The 20,288-nt window shown below is 46.6% G+C and overlaps 1 protein-coding gene across 1 annotated transcript; it reads left to right on the forward strand.

Moving 5' to 3' along the window:
- The first annotated feature begins 256 nt into the window (after positions 1-256).
- Positions 257-19,217, forward strand: ppp1r14bb (protein phosphatase 1, regulatory (inhibitor) subunit 14Bb). Its single transcript, XM_056442996.1, has 4 exons — positions 257-873; positions 15,883-15,966; positions 16,063-16,095; positions 16,243-19,217. The coding sequence occupies exons 1-4, from the start codon at positions 673-675 to the stop codon at positions 16,309-16,311; spliced, it is 387 nt and encodes a 128-aa protein (XP_056298971.1). The 5' UTR covers positions 257-672; the 3' UTR covers positions 16,312-19,217.
- Positions 19,218-20,288: the final 1,071 nt, after the last annotated feature.

Here is a 20,288-nt window from a genome sequence, read left to right on the forward strand (position 1 = left end):
AAAGTGGCCTCCAAGGGGGGTCACATGGGACAGATAAGGGAAGGGAGGAAGGGGGGTGGTATGTGAGAAGGAAACTAGAAAGAGGAGGAGTGAACTGGTTTTCAAAGTTGGAAAAAAAGCAAACTGTTTCCCTTTTTCTTCTTCCTCTTCGTTTCTCCAGTAGTGCTACGTCGGATGCGCTTGAGTCCACTCAGAGAGCGCGCACGCACCTTTCGTGGAGAGAGAGAGAGAGAGAGAGAGAGAGAGAGAGAGAGAGAGAGAGAGAGAGAGAGAGAGAGAGAGAGAGAGAGAGAGAGAGAGAGAGAGGTCTGATTTATCTTTGTACTGACGGAAGAGTTGAGACCAGCTCTGCTTCTGCTCACCTCTCTTTTTTTTATACAAGCAGAGTTTGCATGCTGTAAATAGCCCATTGAGCCGGTTCCTCTTGCCCGTCGGTCCTGTTTGTTGTGTGGACACAGCCAATGTCCCTTTAAGCGGTCCGAGGACAACAAAAGCATCAGGTCCAACGCGGTGTTTCTTCTTCGGGGGATTTCGAGTCACACGTTTATCAGTCGCCAATTCATCCGTGCAGGAAAGCGAGCAGCCGCGCGTCCACCGACTCATTTCGCCGTCGCCCCTTCCACACTTCCACGTCGCTTCTTTTTTTACATTTTTTTTTTGTACCGAGCGACCATGGCTGCTGTAACAAGCCCGGAGACGAGCCCTCAACCCCGGGTATACTTCCAGACGCCGGGCGGCACCACGGAGGAGCCGGAGATACCCGTTCGGAAGCAGGGACGCGTGACCGTCAAATACGACCGCAAGGAGCTGAGGAAGAGGCTGAACCTGGAGGAGTGGATTATCAACCAGCTAACGGACCTATACGACTGTGAGGTAAAGACCCGAACCATACACACCCGATCTCAACTAACCGATCGAACTCATCGATCCGGCGGCTCTGCTGAGGGGTCGGGCTCCTTAAATCGGTTGATGAGCTCCGGGGATTGTCTGTGTGGCCACAGCCCGAGAGAGAACTGTTGGTAAAGAAACATTCACAGGGCCCTTTGTCGCTGCTTTTGGCCTAGCCTCGCGTGTTCAATAACCTATAGTATCCGGGCCATAAGTAGGAGGATGAGGTAATGAAGATGGCAAACTAGGAGTGTGAGGAAGCTGATCAGGAGCTGCAAGACGCAAAGCATGTCAGCTGTTTGTAAATGTCAGATACAGCCGCTGTGGTTCCACGTCAGCCCCCCATCCACAGGTCGGCTAAATGTAGCTGATACAGCTTTATTGCCTTACCGAGAAATAGACAGCCTCTGTCTTTCTCTCCTCTGATTGGCTGGAGCTGTTTTAAAGCACACCTGTGAGTTCATTTAATAAAGTCTTAATAGCTCACTGGAAATCATACCCGTGTCATTAAATACATTGATTGGGGATGGAGAAAAAAAATTTCAATATGGAAATGAAGAAACTAACTCTTTGTGTGACTGTCTTTGGTTTATCTGGGCTGTGACCCACTGGTGAGCATGCCCCCTTCCTCATGTCTTTGTCTGTAGAGCGACAGACAGGTGTGGGGGATACCTCCTCCAGGAAGGCACATGAGGTGATACGGGTGCGTCCGGGTGGAAGGGTGCAGTCGTACATCCTGTCAGGGGGGTGGGGAGCCGTAATGAGCACAATCACGCCATCACACATCAGACCGTTGGTGGCGGTGACACGCGGCTCCAATGTAACCTGGCGGGCGGCTGCTGCCGTCAGTAGTTGGTAAGCTCATGTCAACGCCACTGAGCTGGCATTGACCCACATTCTATTCAGAGTAGCGCGAGGACTAGAACGACTTCAAAGGTTCAGAGACTTCCTAGTTGGCAACGGCTGAGACGAAGTGGCAAAGAGGCTGGGAGACCATTCACACATGTGAGAGCGAGGTCAGGCTGGTCTTTGGGGATACAAGTCAACAGACAGGTTGGCAAACAGCCTCTTCAGGAGGTCTGGCGGTCTAAACATTTACGCCTGGAAGTCCAAAAATCCGATCCACTGTCAAACTATTTCTAATCGTAACTCTGTTATTCCAAGCCGGCGTTAAACAAGAGCGTAAATCAGTTCCCGGCCCCCTGCCCGAGAGCCGAGGAGGGTTTGGAAACAGATACCTCCCTCATGTGAAAACCAGATTGCATTGTACTTTCATTGAGATTTTACCGGCGGTGTTCAGGGATATCCCGTGACACGAGGATCATAATAATAATAAAGTAGCGGGGGTACGACAGAGGCTCACATGCCAGCAGAGGCGATTAAATAGCCTGGAGAGGATTTCAAAATCAATGTGCTGTGATTGTGGTCCAATGATGGATTCATATGCAATGGATTAAAACCTTGCAGAGTAAAAACAAACAAAGTACATTTTCAGGAGGCCGCTTTTTCTCATTCCACTGTAGATTTCATTTATTCATTCGGCTGTCTCGCATCCATCTCTCGTCGGCGACTCCGCTCCACTTTGCGCAGCCCGGGTCACAAAGAGTCCAAGAAAAGACTCTCAAATGGTTGTCGCAGTGACGGCGAGAATCAATGCACTGATTTATTATCGTCGTATCAGCGACACAGCAGATACCCACGAGGCGGGACGCATCGATTCATTTCACAATCCCTCGTTCGTCTTTTAATGCTGATGCCTATTTTTGCTCTCCGTCCACCCCCCCCCCCACACCTCCTCTTTGCTTTTCACTGGGCTGATCCCGTCTCTGCCTCGGCTGTTAGACAACAAAGAGATTCATTTACAGCCGGTTCACTGACGGAGACGCATCGGGCTCATTTAGACGGGGAGACGGAGGAGCACGTGCTGCTCCACCGTGAAACTGGAGAGGCAGCTTCAGCCGGCCGGGGAGCGGAGTGGGAGAACCCAGTTCCGTGACAAAAGACACGGAGCGCGCTGCTCGTTTTCCTCCACCTCCCTGTGTCTCTCCTACACCACCACCCCCCACGCTTTATTCATTCCCATCTCCCTTTATTTCTCTCCCGTCTTGGATTTATCTGCTCAATATGAACCCGGCGTGGAGTATGTCCAACAGGGAATTCATAATGAGCTATCCCCCCCCCCCCCATTCATATAATCCCTTTAAACAAGCTACGAGCAGTCAGCCAGTGATTTCTGCCAGCGTGTCAGATATTCATCCAGCCACTTCGTCCCTCTGCCAGTCAGAGTGAAGAGCCGAGCCTTAATACGATGCCATGGCAACGAGGCTTCAATGTTTACGTTGGTTAATCATGCAGGAAGAAGAAAAGAAGAAGGTTGTGTCTATGTGGTGGAAGAAAAGCTTGGTAAAAATACCCTTTTCCCAAAAGTCCCTGTTTTTCTTTGTTTGCTTTCACTGCGGCGTCGTAATTATTATATGAGCCGGGCGTCCTCATATTCCTGCAGTCGGGTGTTAATGTGGCATTTGCTTTGTCGGAGGACCGCTCCCCGGCTGTGCCAAGGTGCCCAGTAGAGCGGCGATTCCCAGGGCTCGCGAAGGGGTTGCTGTAGTTCATCTGATAGGGGCTCTGGGGGTACATTAGAAGACAAAGGGCGGGAACCGCACTGCAACACATCCTCCAATTCTCCCCCGCTCACCTCACAGCTTATGTTCTAAACCCAACTGTAAACGGTATTAGGTTGGAAACATAAACACAGAAGTGGCAGGAAGCGTTTGGATTTCAGGGGGGTTACTGGCTGTTGAGATGCCTTTGTCTTTGTTGTCATTGCACCGCCACTTTATTACTGCCTCTGTATATGAGGTGCTAAGTGAGTTCGGGCACACTCTGGAGAAAGGGAGAAAGTGGGGGTTACATTTACAGTCCGCAGCTCAATTTTTCTCGTGGAAAATGATAGAACTTCACACCAGCCTCCGTATCATTTCCATGGCAACTGGGCTGTTAAAAATGTAAATTTGTCAGTAAAGGCTTGTTTTTGCTTTGTTTGCTTCCGCTACTATGCCGGAGCTGACCAGTAGCTACACAGTTAACAGTGGGCGAGTGGGCGGTCCAATCCCCAAACTCCAGGGCGCTACGTGGCCACACACACACACACACACACACACATAAACACAGATGGGGATACGAGTGAGAACAGAGGCAGGATTGGCGAGCAGGAATGCAAAGCACGGGGGAAGAGAAGGGAAAACGACTGGAGGGGATGGCAAGAGGAGACGGAAACAGAAAGGAGGAGGAGGAGGACGGGATGTCGGAGAGGGAGAGCGTGCTCTTTTAACTTGTGCCCTCTGCTGTTGCTGTGATATGATACTGGCACTTATATAGTCCCTTTCTTCTGACGACAGCAGTGATTGATCAGTCGCTGAAAACAATCCGGAGACTCGCGACAGCTGAATGAATGAATCTCACGAACGGGAATACAGTGCAGGGAGAGAGAGAGAGTGTGTGTGTGTGTGAACGGATCATTTTCAGACTGCAACAACAGGCCGTTTAAGAGGTCAGTCGGGGGAAGAAAAAAACAAAAACACAACACGCAGCCCAGGATGTCTGTTTAAGTGAATCATTCTGGCCGACGGACACACGTGCACAGAAACACACACACACACACACACACACAGGACATTTGCTTAAACCTCACACTTCAAGGTCTGCATACCAATCAGTATTACCCTGTTTCACTCGGTGTGTGTAAGAGGATGACTACAAAGAGTGGTTGTTACACAGCGGGAGTGAAAGACTCCAGTGTGTCTTTGTAAATACCCCCACACACACACACACAACAGCACACACTCGCACACAGACATGGGCATGCGCACATCGTGTTAATGGCTCACATGTGGTTCTGCGGTTCTATGTGGAACAGTCCTCTTCCTGTTTGATTGGGGGGTGAGTCAGCGCGACCCACTGACTGACCATGTGAGCCTTTCTCTAAGACGCAGAGTGAAAAAGAAACCCGGCCGAGCTGGAGAGGACGTTGCGGGTGGGGGAGACCAAGCGAGTGTGTGTTTTAGTTTTTTTGTGCGAGTATAAGACCGGAAGGAAGTAAAGAACGGGAGGCGAGCGCAGGCCCGGCTGAAGGGAGGGAACGAGGGGCGTGAGTCATCCAGGGGAATGGTTAATGCATGTTATCAAGGGTACGCGTGGTGAGAGTCACAAACAATATGGTTCATAGGACAATAGAAGACTACATCAACACACAACTTTCCCCAAAAAAGTACAATCAATCCAGACACCTGTTGATTCTCACACACACACACACACACTCGAATTTCGCCAAATGTGGCTGCAACATTTTGGCTGAGAATCACTTTTTAAAAAGTACGGTTTGCTTAGTGTTCGGATGAGAGATAAAGGAATGTAACCAACACATGTGTGGTATGTCAGCCATTTGTTTTCAATGTTTAAACATCATTTTAAACAAAGTAGTCTGCTTCAATTTCAAGAATGCGTCGGACCGCGCTAGTCTCCTTTCGGAATGTATTCCAGTAGCTAAGCATGCAGGACTGTAAACAGTAATCTACAGCACCCGGTAACACATTGTGAATATCTTTGCGTGTGCGTAACCTTTTAGAGCGGATTCCTTTCCTGTTGGCCTCAGCCTCCCTGTTGTTTGTCACAACCCTCGACCCGCGCTCCGCTCACGACTGCCTGACACTTTCCCACCATGTACAACCCGTCGCCGTTATGTTTCCGATGAGCCCGTCACACGGGTCGGGGCCGTCGGCCGAGCGTGAACCGTTTCCCCCCCGTAACGATCGCAAGAGGCAAGAGGGCCGCATTCGGAGAGCCATTAGGAAGCCAGATGGAATTGCAGGCCGTTACTTGTTTCACCCTCCTGTTACCTTTACATTTACTAACATATTTTACCCTTGGGGTCAATTTGACCCCAGCAATTAAAACCTCCAGGAAATTATTAGAATTAATATTGTTTTCCAAGTTTAAGTGTGAGGTACTTTATGTTTGTTTGTTGACTACCTAAATAGCCCTTTAAATATATAAAAAAGTTGATATTTCTTATATGTTTGACACAGTGAAAAACAGCCTGGGGTCAAATTGACCCGAAAGAACACCGACATTAAACATTGAATGGGGTCAAATTGACCCGAAAGGTAACAAGAGGGTTAATGTTGCGGGACAGTTTACAGACTGGAGAGCCAGATATTCACACGCATCTTCCTGGACAAACAGCTGTGTATATTGTGCGTGCACATTTAATAGCCGTCTTCGCTTCCATAAATATGACGACTGTGGTGCGTTAAAGCGCCCGGTCGCCGTCCGGCTTCTTCTTTTCTTCAAATGAGCTACAGACCAGCGCTCCTCAAAGTCCTGTTCACTATGCTTCGATGCATTTTAGGACTGTACATACGCTTTTGATAGCTCTTCTGTGAAAGCTCCAGCACCCCGAGGACGTTTCTTTTAAAAGTCATCGCTTGGTACGCAGGCCAGTGTTACGACCATGCGTGACTCCAGGGGGTCGTGGCTGGAATAATACTTTAAAATGATGTGAATATGAGGGTTTGGTGAGTTCTTTGATCGGCTTCCATGTCGAAATAACGAAACAAGCCGCCGCTGTCCCAATACGTCGGTTGCAGCCTCGTGGGGAAAGTTACAGTATCATCATGAGGTCTCTTTGTGGGTAATGCCAACCGCCTGCAGGTTGAGTGAGGTAACACGGATCCACTCAGGAGGGTATTTTAGTCCCATGGTGTTGGTGAACTGAAGGGAAGCATACGTCCGCATATGGATGTACAGGAGCTATTTTAGAGAAGTTGACGGGACTTTTAATGTTATTATCGCTCTCGTCGATGTGTGGTGGGCAGACGGGGGTTTGTGGGACTCGGTTAGCGGACGCCGATTATTGGGTTCGAGCCCATGTGCCATGTTGGCCCCCCGCATGTCCTGGGCCACGTGGCAGGGTTCTGGTACGACTGATGAGACCGCTCTGGTCGAAAAGTGCTTCTGGAATGGAAGAAAGATGCGTGGGCAGATGGACAGACAGCTGGTCGGCAGATAGACAAATAATGACATTTTAATCATCTTTTTAATAGATTAGCCAGAGATGAGAGTCAAAATGATAAATGAGGCGGAGGAATAATATTAACACTCCCTTCTGTTATTTGCTATAATATATTAAAAATAATGATGTAGGTTGATATTGTTTAGTAACAACAACAAGTCATAAACTTGTGTCTCAAAGTTAGTTTGGAGACACATGTTTATTAGAATGAAGGAACAACTCATCATATTTGGGAAAATAGTCTGAAGAAATTACCATCTCTGTCATTCACCTCTTTTTTCCCTGCTCCACACTATAACATCTTTATTTTACTTTTTTGTGTGGATTATCACTTCAATCCATTGACAGTCGGATTCTGTAAATGCAATAAAAACCCCAAATAAAGTTTAATCCTGCTACTGAACACACGTCAGAGGAGAGTAAATGAATTGCCAGGCAAAAGAATAAACCAGTTGGTGAATGATGATTGTTGGAACGTCCACTTTCTCATCAGGGTTGTTGTTGTGGTTTCAGACGATGTCGTTTTGAGGTGATAATCTGATGGAGTAATCTTTAATTGACCCAAAAAGGAATTGAACCAAAGCCTTCACTTCCTCAAGTGTCACCAGTGTTCAAGAAGTCGGCGGTTATGTTGATGACTGATCCTTATTAAAAAACCTTTAATATTCTCTAATCCCTTTAGACGTCTCAATAGTGGCACAATGAATTTAAAGCCTCCGCATGTCAGCAAAGTGGGTACAAATGAACGAAGGAAATATTTTGATAGAACTTAAACTAGTGAGTAGGATCGCTAAAACACTCCTGCCCGAAACAGCCAGAACGACAGCGTAAGTCATTCAAGGAATGTCGTGGGAAAAGAACAAATGATTGTTGGGCCCCTTTGTCTCAGCAGCACATGCCGGGAGTGACATAATGATAATCATCTGTAATCCTTTGCATGCATTCTTAATTTAATCTGCACGTAATCTCATGTTTTAGTCTAATTGTAGTAGTAATGTGTGTGTGTGTGTGTGTGTGTGTGTGTGTGGCCTTCCTCGCACTCTTTTTCTGCACGTTGAGTTTAATCTTTTGCTTGTTTGCTCCCATGGTAATTATCGATCGGCGGTAGAACGAAAATAAAAATCAATTCGGTGCACCTCGGGCTACTTTTCCCGGCATTCCCGAGACGCACACACACACACACACACACGTCGATATCGGTCTGCGTGTTAATTTGTGGAGCGCCACGCTCTCCTCCTCGGATGATCGGTCCTCCGCTGCCGCAGAAGTGACGGGCTCGAGAGGAGATGCAGAGTGGAGGTGGAGGGTGAAAGTGGGCACTCGAGATGCGGAGTTCAGATGAATGCACGAGGCATTTGGTAATTCGAGTGGGCTGAAGAGAGAGAGAGAGAATGAGAGAGAGAGAGAGAGAGAGAGGCTGCATTTGTTTCTACAAATAATTAAAAGCCGCATGGAATTGAAAAGCAAAAGATGAAACGTTCGCAGGCCTTTTTTAAATGGGACTTTTCTCGGCGGTGACAATCTGCTGCCTTCGTGTCGTCGTCAGCCGGCGCCGCCCGGGTTGCCAGTACAAGTCTCCCCGAGGCTGGTCGTGACCCCGAGGGACCAGCCGGAGTGTTCTCCCCCCGGAGAGGCTGCAGCACAGACGAGTCCAGTCAACACGCAGGAGCCAACGAACCGCTCAGGCGGGCCAAACAAGCCCATGTGAGATGCATTCAGCCGCACGGCCAGAACGGAGGACTTTGGGCATCTTTCGGAGGGCCTGAGGGTCGGCTGACAGTCAACACTCTGCCTCTCTCGATAGATTTCCATTTACCATTTTATCCTTCTTTACAAGATACATATATATATATATATACGTGAACTCTACAGTGTTTCTTATATTTTTGCCCAATTACAGTGTAAGAACTACTGAAGCTACTGTCTGGGCTTGCGTCTTAATTATAGTGATGAATGTTTCCTGGCATCATATATCGTTGCGTTCTGTGTTCTGGGAGCCTGTTTGGTTTGGCTCTCTACTACCTCAAAGCAACACACACACACACACAGAGACACACACACAGACACACTGGGACCTGATAGCATGCCCACGTCGCGGTGTGCCTGTGGAGGCTCTGGCTCCTCTCACTTTACGTGACGGAGCTGTTTTATGAGGACGTGAGACATCTGGGCAATAGAGATGATAATCAGCCACACACACACACACACACACGCGCACGCACACAAACAATCAAAACGTGCACAATAACACACCCGTGTGATGTTACATGCCCACTGCACACTGGATTAAGTACATTGTATTGTATTGAGTATTGATTGTTGTGGCAGTTCATAGTTTATGGCTGTCTGTAAGGCCACATATTCATTTAAGTACCACTTACATTAATTGTACACACACACACACACACACACATGCCGTCAACTCTGTCCTCCTCAACAGTTTCCCACAGTTATCGCTATACCTCCCCTCCCCCTCGCTATCTCCCATGTTCGCGCGGCCTGACAGGAAGTAGCTGGCTGCTCTGGTCGTTTTAACCCCTTCTTTGCGTAGGAGAAGAACCGATCATAAATCTTTATTGTCTTGGGGTCACTACGTGTCGTGAGCCCGTCTGGTTCTGGGAAGAAGGAAAGGGATGGAAGGGTGAGAGGGGGGAGGATAAACAATGTCTGTTATTCAAAGAGCTGCAGATCCCCGATAAGCTATCGGGTGAGGGAGACGGAGAGAAGACGGAAAGCGGCAGGCGATGACACGATGCGTAGCGAACGCCCGCTCCCCCGCAGCACGGCGACCCAAACGCTATGGACGGCTCTGTGTGATTTATGGGAGCGGAAATGACAACCAGATGGGAAGGGCATCAAAAGAGACCTAAGAATAAAGAGACAGAGAGGGGGAGGAGCAGGAAGTGGGTTTATGCCATGCAATTTATTCCAATATTTCCATCCTCATTTTATCGTGTGTGTTAATCAACCAGGGTGGCATAAATCACCACCTTGAGATGGCTTGCGGGCACATTTACAGCTCAGTTTCGACTTTGAACATCAGTTGTTTGACAATAAAGGGGTTCGGTAGCTTCTGTACTGTCGTTCATTTCTTAACAGGCCACTGAGGCATATTATTAGGTTACATACTTCCCACAACATGACCTTGCACGGGGTTGTTGCACATCCTCAACTTCTCCATCGTTTTAAGTTCCTGTAGTTCTATGACTCGACTGGAGTTTTTATTGCATATTATCATTCCTGGCTCGATCCGTCTGTGTTTATTTAATAAACAGGCCTGAGCATGCATACGGCGTGGGAATTTGAAGGTGTGCCCATCGGCTCATCTGCGAGCCTTTCTGAGCTGCAGGTGCCTTTTTAAAAACGCCCCTGCATCCTTAGTCAAATATGATTATGTGAATCTTTGCAGAAGCACGTCTCATCCATAAGCCTTTTTGAACTTGAGCAATGCACGGGTGTTTTTTCTTTCTTTTGGTCTCTTCTCTGTTGCTCATCAGATATTCCACCAAAATGCCCGTTTCCAGCGGCCTTCAGCCACACTCCTGCTCTCCCTCCTCTTCTCGTCTCTCACCCTCCTCGTCTTCGTCCGTCCTCTCACCAATCACCACCCCTTTTCACAATCACAACTAATTACCATAGCTAAGATTTTAAGTATCGAGAAAGACCTCGGTGATTTAAAGCTCAGGCCTTTTTCATTTTGTCCACCCGCATGCTTTTAGAGTGCAGGGTGGCTGTGTGCGTGTGCAACTTGTCGTCGTCGGCTTTCACACTTATTTTGTACCTGTGCAGGGTGCCAAGTCGACCAGCACAGGGGTAATAGTTTTAATGGAGCACACACACACACACACCATCACACTCACTGCCCGCACTCGGTTATGCAAACATGTCTTAACACTCAGCAAAAGCCCGCTTGGACTGACCCCAATGCGTATCAGATGGAGTTGGAAAAGAGAGGCACAGCGTGTTGCTGCAGCTCGCAGTTTATTGGTGCAAATGAGTTCTGTGTAGATCACACGTCGACCTTCGCGTCTGCGTCTTTCTCCACAGCGATTCGATAAATCTGATTAACCAGCAGAGAACATAAAGATAGGGAGTAAAATGTTGTGTAAAAGGAGTCATTAAAAACAAGCACACGCACAAGGAACTGGGAGTGAGAGGCGACATTGTTCAGCGCCACGCGGCCCACTTTTGCTCCTCCTTCCTCCATCCTGCCTGCTCCAGCCATCACTTCCTCCCCTCATCCTTGCATTGTACCAAACCAAAACATTGTTTTCTCTCCGAGCAAAACGGGAGATTGTCCATCCTGAAGTTGGACTATTTTTAACCTGCTCTGCTCCTGTGGCAGCAGGAAAAGCAAACGTGGCTTTTTATCACTCGTCGACCAGCGTTTGGTAAAGATGAATCTCCTCGCATTTAAATCACTTTCTTCTCCGCGGTCTCCCTCTGGCTCGCTCTCTTACACCGTCTACACAGATCCCGTCACAGGAATCAGGTGTGTAGTGTGTTATCGCTGGAACACCTGCAGTGTACTCCTTGCAGGTGGCCTATGTGACCTACTTACACACGATGCTTCCTACACTTTAACGCCATTGGCTTGTATCCACCCTAATACACTTAATACCCCCCCCCCCGGATCTTGTTTTTAATTGCCGTGTGTCGATGCGCTCATTGTGCTGATAACTACACCGTCCTATCTGCTATTTCTCTAGTGGCTGTTTCTCAGCTCACATCCCCTTTCTTTTATTTTTACATCAGCATAGTTCTTCTTTCACTGTGTGCAGCCTGTAACTGCCTAGTGTGTTGCTCGCACTTAAATCTCAGTTTAAAAATATATATATTAGAAGATATAACACTGTGAAATCAAACCATTGTTCTCTATCGTCACTTCCCTTTTCCAGAGATATTTACAGAAGCAACGATGGGCCTTTTTATTGTGATACAAGGACGCTGACCTACTTGTGTGTGTGTAGCTTAAGTTGTGTCCTGTGAGGAACCTGTATCTGGAGTTTTTCCCCTCCGTGTGAGAGGAGTAGTTCTCTGCACACATATACGCTCTCATACTGTCACATCTCATTCCGCTCCGTCCTGCAGGCAGCCTCCAGACACTGCGTCCGCCTCATTGTGTCGGCGCGTGAATCACATTCGCATTGACTCGTTAAATTAAATTCAAAGAGCAGAAATGCAAATGGGGACTTATGCCAGTTTATATTATCAGTTTGTTTCCCAGAGGGCGCTGCTGGTTCAGACTGGAAAGGGCAGACTTCTTGAGTACAACGTCAACAGAACCACCGGCGGTCAATACGACAAGATGAAACTGTGAGACGGTATTTACAGCGAGGGGAAATACACACACGATACACACACGATACAGTCACGATACACACACGATACAGTCACGATACACACACACACGATAGTCATGATACATTCACGATACACACACGATAGTTACGGTACACACACGATACACACACGATACAGTCACGATACACACACGATACAGTCACGATAAAGTCACGATACACACACGATACGTCTGTGATAAGTAAGTAAGTAATTTATTTTCCATAAGTACATATATAACGTGTACATACACATTAACAGAAAAAAATGTACGAATGGAGGACCGTCCAAAGACCGAGGTCTGTAGGCTCCTCTGAGATGAGGAGTAGGACGGCCCCGCCCCTAACCCTTTAACCCCCCCCCCCCCCTCCCAACTACTACAGGCACACAGACAGTACACACACATATGGATGAAAACATAAAATGTCGTACAAGCAACAACAACAAAAAAACAAAACAGGAAAAAGTAAAAGAAAACCAAAATAGAATCCGAAGTTGTTGAAATATGAGGAATAATACACACAAATGACAGTCAAGGCTTTAAATAAGTGTTGGAAGTAGGGCATGAGCTTTTTTTAAATACTATTGATATTTTGTTAAAGATCATGATCATAAATTAAATGGATTATCCATCCCGTCGCTGCTCATTTCCGTCTTATGATGGCTCCGTTATGAATAAACCCTTTTACAGCCGACCAATCACACGCTGCCCATGCAGACGAGGCGGCGAGCGTTAAACACTGAATTGAAACAGAATGTCTGGTCGTTGCGTCTCCGGTTGATATTTCAACAACAGACTCTCGTTCCACAGGATGCCGACAGGCTGGCGGCCGCTCCGGGGCGACAGGTGTTACAGTTTGACGAGGTCACCTGCATGTTCTTCGAGGGTTTTCAACAGCTGCCGCTACTGCGAGCAACCGCGCGCACGTCGCCCGCTAAACCGCCATTTTCCTGCTCGAGCTGTTCGCCGTGTCGACATCCACTGGTCTGCTGAAACGCCCATTTTAAAACCCCATAAAGTCGTCGCTCTGACTCCTTGTCCTGGTGTTTGACTTCCTGTACACGACCACGGATAACGTCATTGGAAGCATATAGTGACTCGTGACTCGTGAATGTTGGTGACCACCGCGCTACATGGTTGGTGGTTAACGACCTCGCGCAGCTTCACGAGCCTTTGCGCTCCTCATTGTTTACAAACCGAGTCATTTCCTGCGGAGGATTTGGAGATATCTCTTGAGAAATGAGTGTTGCTCATTCCTCCAGTACAGTTTCACCAACTGGTTTCCTGGTTCCTGCACCTCTTTGTTGTCGGCCCGGCGGCGTGTGCCAACTTGTAGGCACCTTTTAGTCCAGATCGCATCTGCAGCCAACATTTAAAAGCCCTCCGGCCTCCAGACGAGTTGAGTAAGTCCGTCTGGAGGATTCCCTGCTTTCTTTGTGTCTCCTCTCTGAAGCCTGTCTTCCGGGCCTTCTTCCACATCCCTCTCTTCTCTCCACCCCCCCCTCAGCTGCTCCCTAACCTCTTACCTTCCTTCCTCTTTTTCGTTCCCCTCCCCCCCGTTTTCAGATTTCCCAGTCCGTCTCTCGAATCTTTTTCAAGTGAGCTGTATTAAATGTGTCGCTCGGGAGCCGTCAGTGTGAGTACGCCACATACGAGACACGTGAAACAAAGCAAATGCTGTTCGTAATTAGAAAGAAGAATGGTGAGGGAGTCAAACAATGATTTTCTCTTTAATCTTGAGCGATCGGTTCCTTATCTCCTCGTCTCCTTTGTGTCCTCGCCTCGCTCACGTTTTCTCTCCTAGCTTTCTTTATTGCCTGTCGTCGCAGCACATAGAGCCCACATGTTGTGCAGATCAGTCTTTGTGTCAGACTTCACCCCCTGTGTGTGTGCGTGTGTGTGTGTGTGTTAGTAACAGACAGCGTCAGTGTGTCTGCGGTGTAAGCATGTGTGCACCTTTGTGTCTCTTTCAGAGCTTAAATTGGGAAATTCTGTAAAAGACCAGCTTTTGTGTCTGTGTGTGAATAAGTGCGTTAATAGTGTAATGTGTGTGTACTTCAGTATTTTTTTTGTAATAGCAACTTCCTTGTGAGTCCGTTTGTGTGTGTGTGGGTTTTTTTTGTATACCCTGCTGACAGTCTGGCTGTCACCTCCAGACTCTATCTTACACACACAGGCAGTCCTGCTCAGAACTAAATCCTCGTACCCCGTCTGACACACACACACACACACAGACACACTATCCTGCTCATTTTAGGATTTAAATCTGTGTGTGTGCATGTGTGTGTGTGTGTGAGAGAGAGCTGTGTTAAACAGAAAGGATGTGTGTGATGTTGAGGACTTGTCACTTGAAGTGCCATTCAGTTAATAATGTGAAACACAAATCTGCACACCCAGCATGTGGTTCCTGTCTGTCTGTGTGTGTGTGTGTGTGTGTGTGTGTGTGTGTGTGTGTGTGTGTGTGTGTGTGTGTGTGTGTGTGTGTGTGTGTGTTGGAGTAGGGGGCAGTTGGGCAGGTGCAGAGAGCAGCTGGTGTGGGCAACCCTCAACGAGGGGGAGGACGAGAGTGAGGGAGAGACTCCTAGAGAATGACATGAATGTAGGACAGCAATTGAGAAGCAAAAGAGGGGGAAACGAGTGTTTGTTCCAGAGAGAGAAAGTGTGTGTGTGTGTGTGTGTGTGTGTGTGTGCGTGTGTGTGTGTTGCTGCCAGTGGTGAACCGCTTTGATAGCACACACTGAGCTAGTGTGCTTGAGTGAGACAGATGGAGAAAGAGAGAAAGAGAGAAAGAGAGGGAGACGACCGAAGCACTTTCCACAGAGCGACCTGACAAACCAGAAGGAAAAGTATTGATTGGCTTCAGGGAAATGAAGAAAGAAAAGAACAAAGATGAACTCACAGCGAACTCAGCTTCTACTTTGACCGAGCCAAACATCTCTAAGCGAGAGGCGAGGGTGCTCTCGCCCCCCACGCTGGAGGTCAGCTTCTCGGTACCAGGCGCTAATTGCTTTTCTTGAATAATAAATAATAAAGGTGCGCCTTTTCATTTATTGCAGCTGTTTCTGTTTCAAGGTGGTTTACAAGCCAATTTCGAGCGGATAAAGTTATTCTCTAAAGTTTCTAACCATCAACGATGATTCAAAAGAACCCATGTCTTCAGTCAAAGCAATAGCTCGACGATTCCAATCACCGACTGACATTTTAATTTTTTTCCTACTGTGTGATAAGCAAAATGATCTGAGTTCCTCACGGATGTGTAACTGAGCGCTCGAACAAAGAGCTGAATGTGTCAGCATTGGACTCACCTGTTCACGTCTCCTTCCACTCGCCTGCTTTTCTTTGTCTCTCCGCTCTCACGGAGGGACGTCGCCCTCTAGTGGTCAGACGTGGAGAGGCATCGGCCGCTTTGCACCACGTCACGCGGCGAGACGGACAGGCCGGCAGCTATTTGCAGACGAGCCACACAACATAAACACAGGGAAAGAAACCCACCGGGCTATTCATAGTCCAATGAAAAGAGGTTGACGTGTGTGTGTGTGTGTCTAACCTTTTTTGTTGTACATTATGCCACGTGCTACAGGAGGAGGCCATCCCAGAGCTTGAGATAGATGTGGACGAGCTGCTGGACATGCCCAGTGACGTTGAGCGGGGAGCCAGAGTCAAGGTAGGAAACGGAGGGGACACACACACACACACACACACACGTGCACACAATAAATATATATATCAGGTATTCAGACTGTCTTTTATTGTTTTACAGGAATTGGTGGTTGACTGTTTTAAACCGACTGAGGTAAGAAGCATTTATATTTTAGTTGTAATCTCTCTTCCATTCTCCTGCCCCCCCGACACTTCACCCCCAGATCAATGCACCGTGCATCTTTTTATTGTTTATTTCTGAATTCCCTCTTTGTGTTTTGTTCCTCCCGTCTCACCGTAGGTCTTCGTCTCAGAGCTGCTCGACAAGATCCGAGGGATGCAGAAGCTCTCCACGCCTCAGAAGAAATGATGACGCCCCCCCCCACCCCCAATCCCCCTCCTCTCATCCCCACGTCCTCCCACCTCAACCCTCATCTCTCGTCTTCCTGCCGTGCTTTCCGTCTTTCCGTCTTTCCATTTTGATGTCAGTCTTCTCCCGTTGAGTACTTTCATGAAATACTTTAACTAAACCTTGTTCCACCTTTTCCTCTCCGAACCCTCTTCCTGTCATCCTCCCGGTCCGGATCCGGTCTCCATAATTCGCTCTCAACCTTCCGTGAAGAAGAGAAAGTAATAGTGAGCAGGGGGGAAACGACAACGAGGGATTCATTGGTCTTTATCCAAGCACTCTCCTTCCGTCTCTCTTTCACCCCTGCTCCTCCTTCACCCTTTGTTTGGCTTCACTCCTCTTCCTCATCCCTCCCTCATACCATCCTCCATCTGTGCGGTGAGGAGAGGAGCAGAGACGAGTGAGACGAGGCCCATAATTACTCGAGAGTGCGGAGGCTGTGAGGCGGGAAGAGCAACGAGAGTCTACAAACGCCAAGAGAAGAGAAAAGAAGAGAGGGGGGGGGGGAACGACGAAGAGGAAATGGCCAATCAGCTTGAAGCAAGGCCTAATCATTGCGTTTTTGTCCCTCCCGATGAGAAAGCTTATTAGTTATTTGCGAGGGGTTTAAACCTGTAAAACGATCCAGCAGCCAACCTTTTTTTGATACTTTCTAGTTCAGTTCGGTCATGGGGACATTCACTTGACGTTAGTTTTTTGTGTGTAACTTTTTTAGTCAGGGGCGGGTCCTGACAGTCAGTGACATTTGCTTTCTGTGTGGATCTGTGGAAAAATCTGCACTATGTCATTTTGGGAAGAAAACCGTAACCCCTGACCACGGAGAATATTGTGCTCTATATCTTTAGTCCAACAAAAAGGGAAAAATTGATTCCTGGAAATAGTGGTTGAACCTTAAAAAAAAGTCACCGGCTGGCTGTCGTACGGTCCAACCAGCGGACTAACGATCTCGCCCTGAGGCTAGAGTAGAAGTAGGTTACGTTAGGCCGGGTGTGCTTGTGTAGAAATCCAATTATTGGGGGAAACTTGTATGTTTTTCTTTCCTCAGATGCGTAGTGCAGTCGTAAGAGTGGTTCTTTAGAAGCCTGTGCTGTCCAGCCTGCACACGCATATGTGCGTCTGCGTGTTGCTAAATGCGACGTGTGCGTGTTGCTACATAATGTACAGCAACATTCATGATGGGAGGGGTGTTCCTGGTCTGTATATTCTGCTCTTCTGGTCGACAAATCTTTTAGTATAGGACTGGTTCCTGTTTGGTTTTTCTGGATGCATTTTGTCACACACACACACACACACTGACAGTCGGACAAGGGGACCCAGAACCAAGCTGCCTTGTTTTTTTAAATGTTTTTGGTTTATTTTATAGCCTCTTTCTGTGTACCTTTCACACTTCGCTCCCTTTATCTTCGGAATGATTCGGTCCACCACGTAGTTTGGTGTTTGGCAGACGTCAGCTCAGAGCGGTCACACATGGGAACTGGAAATGTCTTTGGAGCTCCGTGTTGTTGGCGAGACTTTGTAACGTCCTCTGGCTGTCGATAGACCCACCAATGAGACGTCTGAATGGGAGGGATGGAGGCCACTGACTTACACTGAAGCTGTCGAAAAGCATTCACCCTTCCTTTTCTTCTATCTCTCTCTCTCTCTCTCACACACACACACACACAGGCCAGCCCTGGGGCGGAGGAAACGGAAACGTATTAGCAAACACAGCTGCCTCTTACACAGATGTGCACACACACACACACACACACACCAAGTGCTGAGAGAGAAAAGGGGAGAGAAAGAAAGAGAGAGACAGACAGGTCCGTAGCTGTCACAAGATCCGTGTTTCCCAGCAGCAACTACCAATCATCTCTCAGAATAAGCCAGCTGTGTCTCATTCTGAGCCAATCGGATCAGAGACTGAAGCCAACAGGCCTATTGGAGGAGCCGTGGCGTTTGCTATGATTCCGGCCACCGATTGTGAAAGCAGACCTGTCTGTCTCTCTCTCGCTGTCACTGCCAACACACACACACTGGCCCATTTCTATCTTTCGTCTTTTCTACCCGGCATCCCCTCTCTCCTCCTCCCTCTCTCCTTTCTTCAGTTTCCTTCTTTCTTTGGTTTTTAAACAGATGTTGCCTTAGGTATTATTTATGTCACACAAACCAAATAAACGGGAGACATTCATTTTTTTAAAGGTTACGCAAACTGCTGAAGACGAGTGTGCAGCGTGTGGAGAACCTTGGAACTTCTGTCGCTCCTTTTCTTTCTTTCTTTTGGAAAAACAAAATGAGATTCTGTTTTGTTTGTGGTTTTTTTTTTAGAAGTGAGTGTTTAATACTTAGGCCTTGATAAAGTGATTTTAATTAGATTAAATAATGTTCTTTACATTTACCGTTTGAATACTGGTCTGTTTTTATTGTGCTCATGACACTTCTTGATGCCCGGCCTTGGATTACCACGTAGTAGAACAACAAATCCATTCAGAATCACTGTGGTGCGATTGCTTTTGCCTTCCTGGTGGAGTTTCCCCAAATCATGCATGCTTTTTTGGAGGCATCAGATTGTACCAGGCAAGCTCAATCAATAGGTGAATTTGAGTGGATTTTAATTCCTAAATCCGGGGTTTGGATTATATCTTCTTAGACTGCTATTGAAAAGTCTGTTTTTTTACTGTTGGGAAAAATTGCAAAAAATATATATATACCGATTATCATCATTGAGGCTAAATACAGGAGTTCAACCATGTGGATTGAAGGAGATGTTTTTTGGACAATGATTTGATTAAACCAACAAACAAATGTAGCAATATCAACAACAGGTCTTGTTTTTGCCCAATTTTGTTACACTTTTATGCAACTTTAATAAAAACATGTAAAATGGACTTTGTCTTTGTTTATTGTGTTTGTCAATTCTCTGCCTCAGAATATAGAGAGAGCCTTATACAGTATATGATTATAAAACAGGATATTATTTATGATATCTTGTATTTAGTTCAATCAAGACTTTACATGTGATGTTGGTTAGTGTATGATGAATTATAAGATTTATATTTAATTGAATCATTTCCAGACCTTTTTCAATGGAGAATTTTTTTAAATAATATTTTTACTGGAAATATTTTTACAACCCAGCCACAGTTCACAAGGTGATCCATGTTCCATTTCGTTGGAAGACATTTTAGCTTAAATCATAGATGTAATTATTAACTTTAACATTGTCTGTCTTCCATTAAATGTCTCTGAAACTCTAGCATACACACGATGAAGAAATGGAGCGCAGACATAATTAATGTTATTAGTTCCACCTGCAGTTTTCCTACAATGACATGCCAAAAGGTCTCCCTTTTGTCCAAATATAGCTCCACCATTATCATTTGAACGTCTCTTGATATTTTGTATTACGTTGATGCCATCTTGTGGTTAGTTACAGTATGTGTTTATAGCCTCAAGCAAGAGGGGCTCTGTATATTCTCTTTTAATTGCTGGATGGTTAATGTAAGCCTAAGTAAGAATGATGCTTCACACCAGTAGCATGGTGGCTGAGTCCCATGAGCTAATGATGGTCCCAAGAGTCAAGGAGAACATTTAGATCCATCTGTTGATTTTTGGCTTTATATATATACATGTTAAAAAGTTGTATTATTTTAGTTTTTATATAAATTTATGTTTTTATTTAAGCCTACACCATTTTATTTATTGTACTATCACCTGAGAAGGCTGGGCAGCATCATTATATTATGTTATAATATATTATACTAGATTATATTATAAAACTAGATTAAAATTAGCTATATTATCAAATATTTGGAATTTTGAGATTGAAAAAAAGGAGCTGCGCGGTATTTTTTACAAGGTTTTCCATTGGTTCATTCTGATAGTTAGCAGCAGTTAACTGGATTGTGATTGGTTTACTGGACCCCCTTTAGCATTTTGATTGGCTTGAGGTCGTCGCT

This window comes from Pseudoliparis swirei, chromosome 21 (assembly GCF_029220125.1).
Source record: "Pseudoliparis swirei isolate HS2019 ecotype Mariana Trench chromosome 21, NWPU_hadal_v1, whole genome shotgun sequence".
Classification (NCBI taxonomy): domain Eukaryota; kingdom Metazoa; phylum Chordata; class Actinopteri; order Perciformes; family Liparidae; genus Pseudoliparis; species Pseudoliparis swirei.